Source organism: Rhea pennata, chromosome 12 (genome assembly GCF_028389875.1).
Source record: "Rhea pennata isolate bPtePen1 chromosome 12, bPtePen1.pri, whole genome shotgun sequence".
NCBI lineage: Eukaryota > Metazoa > Chordata > Aves > Rheiformes > Rheidae > Rhea > Rhea pennata.
In genome coordinates this window covers 5576028-5595395 of record NC_084674.1, presented here as the reverse complement: position 1 = coordinate 5595395, position 19368 = coordinate 5576028, and the positions used below count along the sequence as shown (strand labels likewise).

General features: G+C 45.5%; 1 protein-coding gene across 12 annotated transcripts in view; it reads right to left on the bottom strand.

Annotated features, from left to right (window-relative positions):
- FOXP1 (forkhead box P1) overlaps positions 1-19368 on the bottom strand; it is a 370707-nt gene that overhangs the window by 50440 nt on the left and 300899 nt on the right. For all 12 annotated transcript variants that reach the window (XM_062585701.1, XM_062585713.1, XM_062585712.1 and 9 more), the window contains 2 exons: positions 14127-14286; positions 8442-8646 (listed from right to left, as the gene is read on the bottom strand). In XM_062585701.1, coding sequence (XP_062441685.1) covers positions 8442-8646; positions 14127-14286 — 365 coding nt within the window. The remainder of the gene's footprint in view (positions 1-8441; positions 8647-14126; positions 14287-19368) is intronic.

The window sequence follows — 19368 nt, the reverse complement described above, 5'->3', positions numbered from 1 at the left end:
AAAATAGGAAAATTACAGTTAAAAGAATTCTCTGGCTAGCGTATCTGTTGCTCGGCTCCCGAGACCGTTTCCCGAAGGAACAGTTATCTCCTTTATTCACGCAGCCCGAACTGACAAGCTGCAACACATATTAGCAGCTTCCCCGTCTGGGCTTACACCATTGTTTTAATGAGAAGAATACACTTTATAATACACACATGCCTCTCCTCTTCACACAGAGGAGAAAATAAACCCCTACCCCCTCAAGAACACCAGCTATAAGGAAAAATAGCTGTTCGGATTGCACAAATGTTGGTAAGATCCAGGCAGCAAGGAATAAATTTATTTTTTATTTGGGCTCCATCCCCTGGCCCTCAAGCACGCACCAGGTACAGTCACGCATCGCATTAACAAATTATTTGATTTCAAACTGCACCTCACTACTTTGAAAATATAACCCTATCTGACCAATATAAAGGAGCTCCAGATTAGCTCAAGATGTTTGGGGGTGGAGAGAAGGGAAGAGAGGTCTGAGCGGTACCTAGCTGCTCAACCAAGAGATTTCCTCCTCTCCAAACTGGAAAAAAAAAGGGGGATGCCAAGAAAAAGAAAAGTAAAATAAATTGAATTAAAGAAAAACAGTTGTAAAGCGAATGTTACAACCTGGGAAAAATGATGTCATTTTATTGAAAATCTCGTTTTTTTCCATTAAACCATAGTGAAATGGATAAAGTTTATACAGTTTAATGGTGGAGTTCTACTTTAAATGCTACTCAATATCTTAGCAGTACAATATAACATGATATAACAGCTGTCATACTAACTGCTTGATTTTTATTGAACAGCAGAGAAAACAGTCACACAAAAATCACCTAACTTATCCTCTACTTTTACGGCATTTTCAAGGGTGTTTCTTTTCCACTCTCTGGCTGTGATACGTATGACAGAAAATAAACCAGCTCTTCATTAGCTCCCTGTTTAGCTCTTTAGGACAGCTAGATTTCCAGAGCAAACGCCGAGGAAGGACAACTTGCGCACAGGAGGAAATAAAAATACCAGGAATCCACGGTGCAGTAAAACAAAAGCAGGTCACTTTTTAAGACTACTACATAAACACCTCTAATAAAAGAAGAGGGCAAAATTTTCATTGGACTTTAAGTATTTAGACAGGAATGTTTTAGTAAAAGTTTAACCGCGAAGTGTATGCAATTAACAGAAAGCCATCAGCTATTTCTCTGGTATGTAAGAATAGCATTAAGCTGTATTAAATGCATGTGTAAGTATCTCAGTTGCAAGAAAAGGGAGGAGATATGCAAAGCACTCAGATATCAAACAATGATCTGTCGGCCAGATGGAGGAATAAAACAATACATATGCTAAAATTTGGAAAAGTTCTGTTATATGTCTGCCAAGGCTCATCCAATCTATTTTAAGTGCTTTTTGATGCATTAGCTTAGTGTTTGGACTTGTACGACTGATCATTATTACATGTGACACCAGAAAGCAATGAACCGCCGAGTTCGGGAGCGCTCTGATGTCAGGTCAGGTTCCCGAGGACTGCGAAGCGTCGGGCACAGCACCCTCGTTCAGCAAAGGGCCACGCGCTACAGCCAGCGGCTATGGACTGCTTAACTTTGCATCATTTGCAGGGGGAAAAGATAAGCTAGAAGTGGTTTTCCAGGTTTAGCGGAACAGTTCTCTGAAACGTGTGATTTCATTAAAGAATCCAGCACAGACTGATGAGGAAGAGGTTTCGTGCGACTAATTTACCAGAGCGTTTCTCAAAAAAGTGACGGCCCTGGAAGACAGCGGGTGCAGAAACGCAGAGGACAACACACCCAACTTTGTCAAAGAGCAGCAGGAAGAAGCGCTTCATGAGGTTTAAAACCAGAGATACGCAACGATAGGTCTGAGTCACGATTTTTTTCGAAGCTGACTGCAGAGCAGTGCGGCTCAGGACGAGAGCGCGTGGAGAAAGCCATGGGGACTGCTGAGCTGCGAAGAGGGTGCCAGCTGGAGACGGCAGCAGGACGCTCCGAGCTGTGTCCACGCGCAGTTACCGCAGGAGCACACGGCTGCTTCCCGGCTCTGGCTGCCGCCGCCACCAGCGCTGCGGCCACCAGCTGAGGACCTTGAGACATCTCATCTACATTGAGAGTCGGATTGTTTAAGCCCGAGTTTCAGCGACGTGGCTGCGCGACGGCGCGTCTAAGCTTAGATAGTCTCCGCAACGCACTCAACCGCCCGGAGGCAAGCGAATTGCTCGGACTCATGTAGCGGGGATATCCGTGCAGCTACTGAACACAACCCGGCATGCCTACCCACACGGTTTTTCAACAACTTACTTTTTGAACGATTTTGGCTGAAACCAAGGCACTGAGGAAAGCCTGGCTGAATTCAGCCCTGTCATGCAGCATGCCCTCCAAAGTCCAGCTCCCCACCCCATCCCTTCAGCACTGTGAGCACTTCAGCTCACATTCTGAGGGGGAAAAAATAAGAAAGAAAAGAAGAGAGAACCGAATATTGCTTTTTAAGCTAAGCCCAGCTCAGGTAGCTGCGTAGCCCTAAAACCCCTCAAGCCAAACACAGGATCTACACCTGCCACAGCTACAGTGAGAAAGAACAGAAAACCATGGGTAGTGGGCAACCTAGTAACATTGGCTATCGCTCCTAAGGCTGTCCTAGCAATCTGTGAGAAAGGGTGTTGCAAGAAGAGTGTTTTTCTGAGGACTGCAATGCCTTCCAACGCTCAAAACGTTTGGCATGGAGAACATCTCCACTTTGCCCTTTCCTTGGGCTCAGCCACCCTACTGACCTTGGGAAGGACAACGGCAAAGCAACAACCTGATGAGGAAGATGCCTTCCTCCTTCAACCCTTCCCCCACAAGTTTCTCTATTTGATCCACATACAGTGGAGGGGAATAGCATGCACCCAACAGGTAGAGGTCTCAAAGGACGTGGAGAGAGCCAGCATAGAGACAACTGCTCAAGCTTCATCTATGGCTACACAGAAGGTGAAAAGCCGTAACTCCACTCTCAAAGGTGGAAATACCTTCTGGGAGGAAATGTTACAGGAGAATCCCCCTTTTTTTTTCTTTTCTTTTTTAAAGAAGTTGAGCTAAAATAATCTAACAAAACTCTGCTGCTGATGAAGTACATCAAGCAAGAACCAACAGCATGAAGCAACTGAGAGAAGCCGACATGGATGAGCAGATTTGATGCTGGCACCAGTACAGAATGAATGCCGAGGACTATGCAAAGATGCAGGCCAAGAGAGGATCAGGCCCTGGGAGCATATGGACTGTAGGCTGAACTGCTTCATCCAGAGCATTAATAATGGACCAAAATCTGCAATTCTTAATTTTGTGCTGAATCCCAATGCCCTCATCTAAGAGCCTTGCGATTCTGATGAAGGATCAGCTGGCATGTGAGATAACAACAGTCAAACACAATGCCTTAAGCCTAAACAGCAGAAAAAATGGTCTACCACGCCGTTCCTCTCATTTCCTTCCACAGCTTTCTCAAGACTCCTTCTTCCTGCAAAGCTAGCAAGAAAAAGGCATTTAAATATCCCCTTGTTTATTCCCTCTATTTTTCCTATGAGATGGCTGCTTCCTTACGTGGAAGGACACTAGCCAAGTATGGTAGGAAGGAGAATAAAGACATCAGAAGTCAAAAACGGGAGGAAGGATGGAGAAAGGTCTCTTGGACACACAGTCTTTACCTCCTGTCACAGCAAGCAAGTGGGCTCATAAGGCTCCCACCTGTGCCCTGCAGGAGAGGGGACCCATGCACATAAGCTCCCAGATGCCTGCAAACCTCACACTCCAGGTCCCGTTGGAATGATCTCTGTTCGCCCTAAAAGAATGAGGAATTCTGCTACACTTCGCTTTCCCAAACCTACACGTATCAGGAATATTCCTACACACACCGGTTTCAGGATGCACCAATGCTTGTCAAGTTATGAAGTTAGTAGTCGCCTGAGGTGACCACACATTGACCAGCTTTGTTTCGCTGTTCATCTTCACAAAATAACGAAGCTTTCTCTAAGTAAGCAATGGAATGATACAAAAAGTGGGTACCGCCCTTGATGTTTCTAAGCATGGCAGATGTACTTAACTGGCTCCAGTTGTTTATTTATCTACTTGTGTAGAAAAAATGCTTGTTACTGGAGAAACCCAAATGCTGATAAGATGATGAGAGGTTTGCATGCTGGTTGATGGTCTCACTTTCGCTTATCCTGAGTGAATACAAGTATCTATAACTAAACATTTCCCTTAGGGTACTGATGACTGAGGTATGTTTATTGCATTCAGTGAATTTATATATATAATCAGCACAATAAACATTATTAAATTGTCTGAGTAAAATCAAAGCATGAAACACACAGTCACTGCTGAATTCTAATGATGCTGAATGCCCATGATTGCATAGGGAAAGGATCTTAACAAGCCTTGATTTGAGCTTTGGCATCCGCCTCACAAATCACACGAAATGTTCTCTCTTTAATAGTGCTGAATATTGATAAATGTCTCTGCACAGCACAACAGGGAAGTTGGTCTCTATTGGCAATCTTTACCAAAGTGTGTTTTTTCCTTCCCTACACTCAAGGGTTTACCCTGAATGATTTAATTATAATTTTCCTTGTGTAAGACAAATTAAAGAGGAGAGTAGGAGTGTCATGCCAAAGCAGATTATTTATCTCCTTAACAGATTGCCATGCACCAAACCCCAGAGCTGCTGCTGCCGCTACTTAGAGAAATCGGGCAAAATGTGGGACAAAAGCATAGAGGTAATATACATTTAAAGTCCAAACGAATGAAAGCATTAACCCATTATTTATAGCTGGAATTGTTCCATTCCTGTAAAAGCCATATACACCGAGCACTTAAAACCCAGGAACAGTGCCGCGATCCCTGACCTGTGCCCGTGAACGCAGGACGCCTCCTGCTTTTGAACGTATTTCATTCCCACTGAAGTCAACTGGATTTAGGTGACCACATCCCGGGGTGGCTCTGCTGCCTGCCTGCCACTCGCCGCTCGCCATAAAGTAGTAGTTTTTTTGTCACTTGGCTGCGACTGTCACAGCCGCAAGTGGCCACCGCTGTTGTTGGTGTCGAACTGGTGCTGGATCTGCCATTGCCGGCAGCCTGCAGAGGACTTGCGCCTTTCAGCACACCCCTGTGAGGCTGCGCTTTGGCTAACCAATCAATTACTGTATTTCTCCTGATATTTTAAAACCCTTGTTTATAACTAAAACGTGTTTTTACCCAACACGTTCAGCTCCTTTTACACAGGTGCTTATAATGTCAGCGAAATCAAGTGAATTGCTCCTGTTTTACACATCTTTAAGCAACCTCCGGATCTGACCTACGGGATCAGTAACCCCATAAAACACAGCATGAGCGATCCCAACGACATGTGCCAGAGATGACGACGATTATAGTAACTCCCACGTAACCAACCTGCATCCTGCAGCCCACTCCTGCTCCAAAGCCCAAGGGGCAGGGGGGAAAGCACAGCTTTACGGCACACCCTAAAAGTTAATGCTACCTGTATATGATTATTTATTGCTTCTGGGCAGTCATTATGATGTGGCTGTGGTTAACTGTTAGGACACTTACAGCTTTTACTACATGATTTTTATTGTTGTTTAAGTTTAAATAAATAGCTCCTGGTCGTATCAGACCAAAGCCAGCAGCGAATTCCACTGCTGTTGCACTCAATGTGCCCTGTCACCAGCCAAATTATTTTTAAGCCAGAGATACCTGCACTAACTCTTGCTGCACCGAAATGGCACCGGATGGAGTCCTGCGGGGCTCCCCGAGCCCAGAATAAGTTCCAGGCTATGGAATGGCAGCACGATACGTTTCTTAAAGGAAATGCTATCCGCAAGCGGGCAAGATTTGCCTTCTAGGCACTCTTCAGAGAGGTTCCTCTTCATCACCAGGTGACAAATGCACAAAGTTCTGCTCAAGTCTATCAGGAAAGAGATGAGGGAACAGCAGCCCACGCATACAGCAACAACCTGCCCTGGCCAGCCGAAGCTGTAGGCTTGTGCGCCGGGATGCACAAGCAATGGATCCTTCCAGCAGCCCCATTTCACCTGAACTTGGGCTAGTTATCCAGCTCCACAAACCCACTCATTCCACACACGTTCTCCTGAACAAGCCGGGCACAGAGACTACACTCCAGGTCTAGCCAAGTCATGCTGCAAACAGATCCATGTTATTTCTAATCTTTACCTTTGCTATCAAAAAGTAACCAAAACTGCACATACGCCAATGCCTCTTTTGCAAGCACTCTAAATTTCTGTCTTCCGCGCGCTTTCAAATATATATAGCACAGCTCCTCTTCTCTCACTGCTCACCATCAGCCTGAATGCCCTGACTACAGATAAAGAGGGAGTCAGTGTAACACATCTAAACAAGAGGAGTTTGTATGTCATATGAAATCCAGGCAGGCACCACGATGCCTGATGAGACTGCAACAAAACCCTTAAGTGCATCAGGAGGCATTCTTCGGTGTGTATTCTCCTGCTCTACTTATGGACAAAAACGTAATTCAATCACTGCAGCAAATGGATGGCATAAACCTTTCATGTACCACCAGAGCCAAGAGAAAGCAAAGTCCATAGCCCTCTTATTTGTATTCCTAAATATACTTAATTTTGTATTTTAATATTGAAGAGAACTTTGTAGATTTGTAAGCAAAGCATAACGACAAGCTTTAACAAGACACCTATCAATGCAACGACTGAGGATTTTAAGTCTTTTAAGCTAATGCAGTCTCAAACAATACTGTGGCATGTTTATGCCTTCCTAATTAATTTATTTGGAACTTTACTAATAAAAGCATATGTATCACCTTATTTGTAGAGCCTAATTGCCTTCGGGCCACAATTACGTGACAGCACTCAGACATACGGATTTCCAGTTCTCCTTGACAGTATACATAAAGCAAATTCTTACTTCAGAACAGATTCACGTTTCCACTGCGTTTCAAACTAAACAGCAACGGCATATTGTTTCCTTGATTAGATTGCCATTAGCAGACAGCACATGCATCTATTCAGTGAGAGAAGATCTATTTCATGGCATGGGTTTTTGTTTTATAAACTGAGTAAGAAAAACATAGATTAAAGAAAAAAAAATGTTGGAAAGTTGTAAACCCATCCTGTTCAGCTCTAGATGCAGTGAAAACAGAATTTAATTGTTTAAGGAACATCAAATTGTTTTTACATATCCCATGCAAATCTTCACGACAACCATGTCCTTGTCACTTCCATGCATTACAAATGTATACACTAACGTTCTCCCATATGCCCTTGCAATGGATATAAAATAATGCCTTACACATATAATATCTGAACAGCAACGCTTCCAAACACCGGCTGTGCTGTTCTTTAAAATCCATCTACTCCGAACAGCGCTATTTTCTTAATATTAGAAAGATGTAAGAGGTATTTATATAACTTCCCTATCAATCTACTTCCAGACCACCAGAAATATAAACTCTATGGCTTAAAAATTCCATTATCCTGTTTCTAATGAATGAAAGGAGGACAGGAAGAGAAAGCCATCAGCTTCCACAAAATCCAGCTTTCACTAGTGTCGATGCAGCGTTTCTAGGTGGGCAGGAGGCTCTCCTGAAGGCAGGGAAGTGCCACGCCGCTCGCGGGACGCAGACGCGGCTCGGGCCGGTCCGCAGCGCTCGCCCCGAGCGGGTTCCTCGGGCCCCAGGCTCCAAAACCCCGTTTTCCCGGGGAAGGGGAGGGGGAACGGCGGCCGGTTCCCGGGAAGGCCCGCGTCGGCGCGGGCAGCAGGCACGCCGCGGGACGCGCCGCAGCGGGAGCGGGAGCCGTGGAGAAACCCACCCAGGGGAAAGCGTCGCCCCGGCGCGGCGGTGAGGCAGACGGCCCCTGATTTAAGCCGCCACTTCAACAACGCGAGCGCAGCAAGTGCAAATTATCTCAGACTTCCGGGAGCCAAACAACGCCAGTTATCTAATTTTATCCGTGCTTAAAAACACACGCTTTGTTTCAGAGAAGAACTCAAGTGCAGCCTGTTTGGTGAAAGCAGGTAAATACAGGGAAAAAAAAAAAAAAGTGACCGCGTTACACTATAAGCCCTAAAATCTGACCGAAACGCGGGATGCTTTGGGGCAAAACGGCTAGAACCGACCAACCGATCTCCTCTCGCCTCTAGCCTGAAACCCCAGCACGCACCAAGAGCGACACCGAAAGCCTTGAAACCCTTTACACCCGACATACTTTCCTCCAATTATTCAACGCGCTTTTAATTAGCGAGCGGCGCCCGTCGGTCCAATTAAGGAGCCACCAAGAGGTGGAGAAAAGGACCAAGCTCTGCCCAGCGAGGACTCCCCAGCGACGGGGAGCCGGGCGGCCAAAGACGCGGCGGAGAGATGAGGCTTCCTCTGAGTTTTTCCTCGCCAGCACCTACCTCTCCCGTTTTGGAGTGTGGACCGACAGCTGTCCGTTAGTCGAGGCGTGCGGGTTTATTATTAAGGAGGTCTTGGAGGGCGCCGAGGAGGAGACGCAGGTGGTGGAGAGGTCGAGGCTGCTGTGGTTGTTGGTGGCCGCCTCCTCCGCCGGGTGTGAGCTTGTCACTTCCTTCCAGAGCTGCTGCAGCTCCGCTGGAATCATGCCTGAGACAAACAAATTGGATAATTAAATCAATTAACAGCTAATTCGGCCATCTTCAAACAGTAATTAAACCAGAGAGTCGGTAAACAAAGCCCAGCGTTCGCTCCGTGCGCGCGCGTGGGTGCGCGCACGCATGCGTGCACGCGTTGCTATCGCTTTTTTAATAACTAAAAGCTAACGCTGAACATTTCCGGCCTCCTGCTAAATTTTCCGGCGCCCGACCTTACAGCGCCTGTTACAGGAGGAATCCCCCGGGCGGGGGCTGGGGATCGGCGCCCCACGACGCCCCGCCACGTCCTGCTAATCGCTACGACTTTGGGTGATTTTCGTCTCCGGCGGCGGCTGGGGTGCAGGGGGGGACGACGCTTGCAGAGCCCCCGAGCAAGCACAAATCCCACCGAGTTCACCGGCAAACCTGACAGCAAGGGCAACCAAGGGCTCGCCTGCAGGCATCCAGAGAAATTCCCTTTCGATATGTATTTTAAGGAATTCTATGTTGTTGTTAAAAGGAAAGAAGGTCTTAGGAAAAAAACATATTCAGCTGTATTATTGTGACAACATGAACCACAATATGACTAATTTTGTGCTTAAGTTTTAAATGATGACAAATACCTTTGTTATTAAATACAGTTTTTATTAATCACTTTTAGACATAAATTATGAATTCATATTGTCTTCCTGAAATGCTTTTCAAATTTTAACAGTCAAATTGATTATACTATGATTATTTCATTAACACACCTATCTTTCTCATTAATTTTGGTTTCTCAAACCGCTCACTTAATTGATGGATGTGTCTACCGAAAAACTGTGTAACTTTCTATACAAGTAACACTATTATTACTGTCATTTCTTAGCTGGTTGCTAATGAGCCATTCAAAAGTAAAACGCAAACATAAAATAAGCTTCAAGAAATCAAGAACTTTGGGGGTTTAGCCAGGTCAAAATGGACACGAAGCTTAGGACGTGCCCGCAGCATTCGGTAAATATCCCCAGTGAAAAACGCTGCAAACTCCAGCGGGCCAAATTCAAGCCCGGCCCGGGGGCTCTGCACGCCACCGGGACGCGGCCTCCCCGCTCAGAGCCTCGGGACAAAAACGAGGTTTGTGACGTGACCAAACAAGTGAAATTCTCTAACTGAAGACTAACTCAATGCTCTTTCAGCAGTCCTTGGGAAAACATAAGCAGCGGAGATGAATCGCTTAAAAAAAAAAAAAAAAAAAAAAGCCAGTGTTGAAGTGTTTTTAAAGAGGCTTCTCGCAAGGGTGCTTGGAGATTACTTGGCTGACTGTTCACTGTTTCAGTGTGTTGCAACACTGGAGCGATCCTAAGGAAACCTGCCATTTTCTGAGTGAACGGCAGTAGCTCAAATGGGCACATATCTCACCAAACCTGAGGTATTGAGGAGGAAAAAAAAAATGGAAGGAAAAAAAAAAGAGCAGTATGCATTATATTCATTTGAAACACATAATAAAAAATGCCAAGGTCTAAATTTAATTTATTTTTGTCATTTAGAATACAATGGATAGATAATCATCTCAACGTGATCAGCCAAACATCTTTACTTTGCTAAACTGTTAAAGATTTTAATTATGCTAGCTTTGGAGAGCACTGGTCTAATGAGGCGATAGACTCCAGAGAATCTAAGTGGTTAAGAACTGTGAAATGAGTCTGATAGGATTTTTTTATATTCACCGTGGATCGTTTGCATATCAAAGAGGAGTAAATTATTGCACGACAGACCAATAACCTTCCCCGCCTTTCCGAGAGTAGCGCTAACAAAAACAGTTGGTCTGCGCTAACAGTTCATTCCAAAATAATAATAATAAAAAAAAGCTAAAATGCTTCAGTATCCACAATTAATATACGGTACAAAAGAGGCTTCAGTTTATACATTAAGTGATCAGATATTCGTAGGACACCTCCATCTCGCTAAAGCCACGCCATCTTTTCCTCCACGAGAACCAAACGCCAATTAAATGTTGATGGATTCTGTCCCACGTGAGCGTTTAGTTATTAGACACATTCAATTATTACTTCTCCCCTGAAATTAAACCTCTGAGCAAACGAAACAAAGGCGGCGGCAGGCAGCGCGCACGCCGGCGGCCTGTTTCGCTGCGGCGGGGCTATTATTTTCAAACACCTTGCGGAGTGACAGCGCGGGACGTATTTTTAGCTAACACGCTTGACAGCGCTGTCTGCGCGCTAACAATTACCTGCGAGCGCCGCTGACCCTTCCGCCACTGTTTACTCCACCGAAACAATAGTGAATAGACTCGTCTGCTGCTGATAACACACTGATAGGCGAGCATGTGAGTCGACACCTATTTTTATTTTTGAGAATAAGCAAACAGGGAAAGAATAACCTCCTCTTTTTTTTTTTTTCTTTGCCACCAACCCCTATCTGTATTTCAAGATGAGTGTTTTTTGTTTTTTTTTTTTTTCCGGCTGGGGAACTGTTAGCACTCTGCTTTCCTTGCTCCTCTCCCCTGCTCTCCCTTCCCAGGCACTTTTGGATTTACCAATGCTTTATCTGAGGATAAAGCATGCAAGTGTTACAGCTAAAAAAATACACGTATATAATATGCATAGGGCTCTGCAGAACCTCTAAAAGAGAAGAGGTTCCTGCCAGCTTAATATACAACTCACATTAGCACTAGTGAGAACTACACCATATATTGAAAGAGAAATAAAAAGCATCAAACTTGTGAAAAAAAACGCTGTGGATAAGAAGGATTTCAGGTTGGATGACATTAGCGTTAACTGCGGTGTTCTATACACAAACGTGCCCGCACCCAACCAGACATTTAAAAATGACCACATCACTGACATCACTTGATTAAAAAAGATTAAAAAAGCCCTCTCCTCCTTCCCCAAATCCAGCTCATTTAAAGTAACTCTGCAGAGAATTCTTAACTAGACTGGCAGTTGAAAGGTATGCTCATTACTCATCAGGCAAAACGGTTAAATAAAATAATAGAACAAATGGTAAAAGCAAGTCAAACAGATCCATGAACACTCGCAATAAATTATGTAATTCACTGTTTAACAGTTTGATTTTAATAGTGAGAGCTAAATTTTAAGTCAGATTCCCAGAACCGCAGTGCAATTATCTGTGATCACTATTGCTTGTGCTGCAACTGCCTAAGTGCAAATAACAGGACTTAGACCTGTAACTGCCTAATCTAGGGGAACTATCAGGCAACTGGATGCCTCGGCCCTATTATTTTCACTCACTAGTGATCTGAAGTGTGATTTGCAGTTTCATTTTAGAGATACGAAAGAACTAGCTCTGGCAGCTCAGAATACTGCTGAAATGTGGTTTATTTTTAAATTGCTACTGTGTTCAGATGTAAAATCTAGATTATAGATGTGTCTAAATACAAAACAGCAGAGATTACAAAAATATGACATTAAAGGATGTGCTATTTTGTGTAAGACAATAGGCGAGCACTGAAACTAAAATACGGCTTTAAACAATGTATTAGTTCTAAAACCATAACAAAAAAAGACTTAAAAAGTGGCATTTTCTCCTTAGAAACGCTTATTACTATTACAGATGCTTAAGGATAAAAAGCAAAATGCTTTTAACTGAATTCATAGCCACATTTCCTAGAGGACCGGATTTTTTTACATACAGGTTTACAGTATTTGTCCAAGTCTAGCAGACTGTTCTGAAAACAAAAGGGGATGATATATATATATATATATTTTAAAAATAGGAAGTGTCCATCACCAATTATTTTAAACTATAGCCTGGCTCTTCATTGCATTTTTCAGGACAACTAGTCCCCTTCATTATGAAAGAAAATGTAGGCAGAGGCTTAAAAAATGTATGTTGTGGGGACAGGTGACAGATTACTGCTCACGGAACTCAATTTCCCAACCCCAGGTATCGCTGGCTCGGAGACAAACCGAGTTGCTCAACCTCTTTGTGTCCTTGTACCTCCATACCCAGGTGACCACGTTGAAGCGAGCAGAAAGTTGATTTAAACCTCGTAACAACATCAGTTTTAAGCCGTCGTCTCTCCGATGGAAAAAAAACCCGGCGCGGCGCCCCCACCCGCCCCGCTCCTCCCGTCGCTCCTTCCTCCGGTCCCCGCGCCTCCCCGCGTTGCGGTTGCACCGGCGCGGCTCCCGCGTGCCGGCCGCATCCATCACGGCGGCGGCCACGCACCGCCGCGCTCGCCTCTCTCGCGTTTCGCGCGGGGCTGCCCGCCGCCCCACCGGAGCCTCCTCCGGACGGCTTAGCCGAGGCGCCGTACGCCGAACCTCACCGAGCGAGCCCCGCGGGGCAGAGCGGCGGGGAACGCTGGGGAGGCGGGCGCCGGCGCGCGGCGGGCGCGAGCTCGCGGCGGCCCCAGCGCGGTGCCCGGAGCGCCGCCAGCGCGCGGCAGCGTTTGGCCGGTACGAAAAGCCCCGGTGCCTTCCTGCCCGGACTCGCTTCACGCCTGTGCCCCAACCGGCGGCAACCTCCACTACGAGGTTTAGCAGCCCTCGGGATGCTTTGAAGAACCCGGAACATTTGGCCAACTCAAGTTGTTGAGGTGGGCGTTTAAATTTAATCACGGAGGGGAAGGGAAGGAAAAGGCAAGAGTATTCGGAAATACCAGCATCACAGGTTAACAGGCCTGGCTGTCCCTGTGCCATGCCAGCTTTGAGCAGTCTGAGCTTGGCCAAAAGTGTCCCAAGGCTTGTAGATGAACCCAGTGTGCGTGTGTGGGGGGGAACCCCGTACCATAAGGGAGGAGAGGGAATAAAAAAAACCTCTACTTTTTAACCAAAAGCATTGCAATAAAAAGAAAAAAAACTAGGTTGTGATCATTGCCAAAAGTACTGCAGTATAGTAAGCACTCCTTGCTGAGTGCAAGAGTAGAAGAAAGACGTAGGAAGATCTAATACTCAACAATGCCCGTGTTCAACTCCTTTAGCATTAAGTGGAGTTAATCCCGATTTGCCTCAGTGCGGAGGGAAGAATGGAGCTATAACACGTACGGGCAGTGGAACGAAGGACTCAAACGCGCAGGGAGAGGAGACATCGCCACCTTTCCCTTTCAGCTGCAGGAAAGGGCAATCAAATCTCTACAGTGCCACAGCACACAGATCAGAGCTCTTCCTCACTTGACTTCTTGCCAAGGATGAACACGAAAGGGCCAAAAAAAATGTACTTAAAAAAAAAAAAAGAAAAGAAAAAAGGAAAAGCTGCTCTTGCACTATCTTTAGCCATGATCCCAGCACCAAAAATCTATTAAGAAGCCTCCCGTGAAGAGTTTCAAGCCTGGATTAACAGCACCAGCAGCTTCACGCCCAGCAGACTGGATGTACCTGTGCAAACTGAAAACTGAATCCAGATTCCAAACCATCTGCCTCCCACTGGCTACAGCGGTCCATGATTTCAGGGCTGTCCTCCTCAGAGCTCTCTCTTTAACGTCCACCCTGCCGTGGTGCTGTCTCCCCCAGCACCCCCGGACCCCTCACGTACCTTGCGCAAGGGGCTGCAGAGGCAGAGTGGGCTGGCCAGGCTGGATCGTTAGCAGACCTTGACGCTGCAAAGACAGGAGGTGCTGCTGCTGCAACTGCTGCATCTGCAGGAGCTGCTGCTGAAAGGCCAACTGCTGCGTAGCCACCTGCTGTTGCTGGGGCTGGAAAACAAGAAAACAACAACAAAAATAACGCACGTTTGTCAATACGGAGCAAAGCATTAACAGGGGATTTAAAGGGCTCCTCATCTCAACACGATTCCAACCTAGGATTGTTGTCACCCAGTACAAAGAAAGGACAGTGAGCAAGGTCCTGGCCACGTGGCATCAAAGACCTCAAGGCACCTTGGGGTCCTGGCATTAACCATGGGGCTGCAGTCGATTTCCACCCATGGTAATTATATTCATCCTACCTAAATCCCTCCTGCAATTCCAATTAAACATTTATGGAGCAGTCTCGGTCTCTGCTACCGTGCTATCACGGTGCACGTGGTCTTGCCTTTCCCAACGTGGCCGTGTTTCGGTGGTGAGCAAAGCAAAGTCTGCTGGCCGCTGCTGAAGTCGGGGGTAATTCTCCGAGTTAGCGAACACATGTAATGTGAGAATCACACCACAAAACCACGTTACACTTGGAGGTAATGAAAAATAATCCTGCATCGTGCTTGCTCTGCTCATGCAAGGACCGTCTCAACTATTACGGGAGTACGACTGGTTTAATTTATAGTATTTTATACTCTCTCCTATTCATCCATCAAGCAACAATATTTTCTGTTATGTTCGGAATTACTCTGTGCTGTATTTAAGGCTGCTACTTCTGCACTTTGAAATTTTTAATTATTCTCACTATAAAGAAGACTGAGCTGCTTTGCTCCACAGGGATGCGAACCTTGAACCTTCGAGGTATAAAAGAACATGTTGCTTCTCTCACTACCGTACCCGGAGAAGCTTTTAACTACTCTGTTTATCACTTCTGACATAAATAAATGAGAAAAAATCAGACCTTTGAAGAAGAAAAACTTCATCTAATATTGTTAATTAGCCATGACAAACGATGAAATAACATTGTAAATCTTTCATAGAAACAGCCACTAGATTTTAATTACACACATTCATAATTTAGCAAACAACATCTTACTTGAATGTGAGTGTTTAATACGTACAGTACTCCAGGCTTCAGAGTCCTTAATTTTGCTCAGTTACGGAAGCCTCTAGGTTTTGCTTCCATGCTCATCTTGTATTTTATTTGCTTTGTTCTTTAAAATCCATGAAAGGCTTTGCATTTTGATAAATATCTTTTTATTTATTGTACAATGACAGGAGGAAAACTTTTGTTGTGTAAAACATCAATACATCATGCCAGTGTTTAGCAGTTCCTTGTGCTAGCCAAAAAAAATTAATGTAGATTTCCTTAGTAATTATCTGAGTGATAGAAAGATAATACAGTGCAGTAGTACAATAAATAGAAGGAAATTATCTAATATCCCTAATCTGCTAGGAATCATATCAAGGTGGAGGTCTTATACACATTATGGCCAACAATTATGGAAAGAAAATTAACTCTTACTAAACTACGCCGACACACACTTTCACAGATAAATCACGGATTGCAAGCTTTTCCTCTCCCTTCCGTGACAGCGGTGCAGAAGATCACACGCCTGATTCTCTCATGGGTGCAAAGCAGCAAAACCCCACCAAAGCCACTGGAGCGAGGCTGACTTACTGCAGCCGAGGACGTGGGGGGCCCCCGCCTGCGACGAGGGCGCCCAGCAGCCTCCCGGATTTGATTCACCCCATTCGGGTGCTGAACGCGCAGCTTGGATCACGGCAGAGACGGAGGAGCAAGCACGAGAGAACAGGCCCTGTCAGGCTGAACTTCACGTAATCGTGGTTTTTTTTGGGGGGGGGGGGAGAAGTCTATCGGGGAAAACTAAGGGCAATGGAAATTACTTTTATTAAAATCCTTAAACAGTTGTTTTCACACTGCCAAGCCCCATCAATCTCAGTACTGCAACCAACTGTGTACCTATTATTGTACCAACAGGAAAATTAATTTATCTTAAAGAAAATCCATATCACGAACACAGTTAAACAAATAAGCCTTTAGATGTACTGAAACTCAGAGAGTTTTCATTTCCTTACACCAGCTTGCGCAGGCAGATCCAGTTGTTACAGGCACTTCCAGCAGTAGCCGATGAATGCAAACCACAGTGACAAGTGTATTAAGAGTTAAAGTAATGTTGGCCTCTGCAGATACCAGTTCTCAAAAAATCTTTACATAGGTATATATACACATACATGTATATACATACGCAATTAGATTAAAAAATCTGGTTACAGTAATGCCTGCTTTAATTGCTTGCCATCTGAGAGTAAAGTTAGCATTAAAAAAAGAAAAACCTTAATATAAATTGACTGATGCCCCCTTGGTCGTCTTCCCTGCTATCCTAAGAAAAGCTCCTGAACGCTCCCTACTTTGAAAAGCCAGGATATAAAAGTATACAAGGCCCATTGTCCGAGAAAGAATTTAAAAGCAACACCCGCTGCCAAACTGCGCTCCCCACCCAGTTACCAAACACAGGATACAAGTCAGTTTGTTTACTTCTCGCAATTGAATGCATACAAAAAAGGTCTCCGTGCAGTCCTGTTGTCAGGTCAGTAGTCAGCGTTAAAATGCTGAAATATCCTGATAAAACTTGCATTTTTGATCCCCTCCCTAAAGCTTCTGTCAAAGGTCTGTTTTCCTTTCTTAGGTTACTCCCTACTGCCTAACATAAACTGTCATAACTGCTGGAGGACAAACGGCCCTTTTTTATTTATCTTTTTTTTTTTCTTCTCCCAAAAAACAATGCACTTAGGGCAACCCGAATGCACAAAGCGGGATTCTGCTGCTGCTTTTAAATAAAACTAATCCCGGCACGCCGCCTCCCTGCCAAGGACGCGGGGCAGAGCCGGCGGCCGCGGCTCCCCTCCGCAGCCCCGCTCCGCCTGCCCACCGCGCGCCCGCCGCGCACGGGCGCTCCGCACGTGGCCCTGCGGCCGGTCTTCATACGCGGAGGGGGGGGGGGGGGATCGTAATAAAAATAGTAATAATAATAATAAAAAAAAAAGAAACACAAAACGAGCCATCGATTGCATGCTAATTTAGCACGAGTAACCTCCGTAACTCTGGAGAAGGAGCCCGGGCGGCGGGGGGGGGGGGAACGCCCTGTCAAAAACAGCCCCCTTCCCGCAAAAAAAAAAAAAAAAAAAAAAAAATCTAGCAGCAAAAGCTAAGGCCTGGTGCTCTGCTCTCTTCGCAGCTCTCGCGTTCAAACACTCCTCTTGCACCGGGAAGGAGCCCTTCCTCGCGGCGCTTTCGCGAGGGTGCCGTCAGAAGCGCGGCCGCGGCGCGCGAGATACTGAAATGCCACCACATTGTCCGACTTCCCTCCTCGCCCTTTTAAGCGCAAAGTATTTTTTTTTTTGCCCCCTTTAAGCGCCCAGCCATCATCTTTGTGTCCGAGCTGCTCTCCTGTCTGACAACAGCAATTTAGGAGAGTTAACTTTTATCGTTCATTCTGCTGTGTAACTTTCCCCTTCAAATTTCTTTATCTGCCCTCTGAGCTCATCTGAACTTTCATGTTCTCCCAGCATGCAGGCTTGCATTCAAAACTATGTCTAATAGACCAAATAAGAGGTTAATAAGAAGTGGCAACAGAAAGAAAAAATACAATCCCTGGTAACTGATAAGAATGACAGTGGCAGCCCTTTATTGTTTGTCTTCAAATATAGAGTTAAAGATCTTTAAAAAACTAAATTTTGACGCCTTTGAAAAGAAAGAAGCACAAAATAACAACAGGGGGTTATTGCCTGCCAGCCACAGGGGAGAAGCTCCATAATTCTTATTCTCCCTTTTGAAGGCTGTTAGAAATCTGATTCAAAAAAGCAACAGCAGAAGGAGAAAGCCTCTTGAGGCTATCGCCATTTCCTGTGATCATGCATAATGCGTTTCAAAAGTGGGTTTTTACCAATTCTGTTGATCAATTGCACCTCCTTCATATTCCCTCTTTTTTCTGCTGTGTTTACATCTGATGTGACTCAATGACAAGCGCTGTCTGCGACTGTGAAACAGACCTGTCATGTTGATTTATGGGCGCATCAAACCACGACTTGTCCAAACTGAAGCTCGCAGTTCATTAATTAGAGAGTTGTGACTTTGAAGTCAGCTTTCAGACTGTGGTTTTTAACATTTGGCTTAATTTATATGCTCTTGAATGTGGATCTCTAAGGAAAAAACTGAAATTCCCTTCTTGTCTTTGAACTTCTTTTGACCGCACAATAATCATTTCTTTGTCCAGAGTGATGCCTGCATCCCAGAGTCATTAACGCGCATTGAACTGCCACTGATGAGTAAGCCCTACTGAATTAGAAAAACAGCCAGCAAAACAAAGCTGAGAGCATTCTGCACAGTGATATCTCACAATTACATGCCTTCCCTCCCTGTGCCATTTCCATTTTAATTACTGTTAGTCCTTTAGATTTACATTTTAGACACTTTTTAATCTGTTCCCTTTTTATTATAGTGGCGCCCGTAAGCGCGCTATGGTTAAGGTTGTGTCAGCGTTTCCATTATAAACCCCTATTTTCAGGGGTTTATAACTCAGCTGGAAAAAATTCATTCCGGGTCGCAACTTGGCACAGGTGGCACCACTTGCCAAAATTTTGGGGGTGAAAAATTGGCCCGACTGTATTTAGGAGTACGTCGAGCACCGTGATGACCAACTGAGGCTCAACCGCTAGCGCTACCCCAGGGCACCACGCAGCACCTCGTGCCGAGCAGTGGCTTTCTAGGATCTCCCCAAGCCAGCACTGCTGCCAGAAGTCTTCAGACAGTCTTCTTGTCACTGCAGGGGTGGACTTGGTGCCTTAATTTCACTCTACTTACGCTCACGTTTAAGTTTAAGCACACCAAACTCTACAAAGTTAGAACGTGGCAGGTGCTTGGACGAGCGCATTCAAAGCGGAGGCAGGAACCACCCCCGTCCTGTCCCATTGCACCCATGGGTGCAGCCGCGCCGGCGCAACGTGGCATGCTTGCCGGTGTCGCAACAAACGTTGCTTCAGCACAGTCCTCCTGCTAAGCCAGCGCCGCGAAGAGCGTGCCATCAGCCTCGCCGGCTGCAGATGGCAAGTCCGAACTCAAAACCGCTTGGAATTTCGCCTCTTTAGAGAGCACAGCACCGCACCTGGGCCTGCTTCCCACCC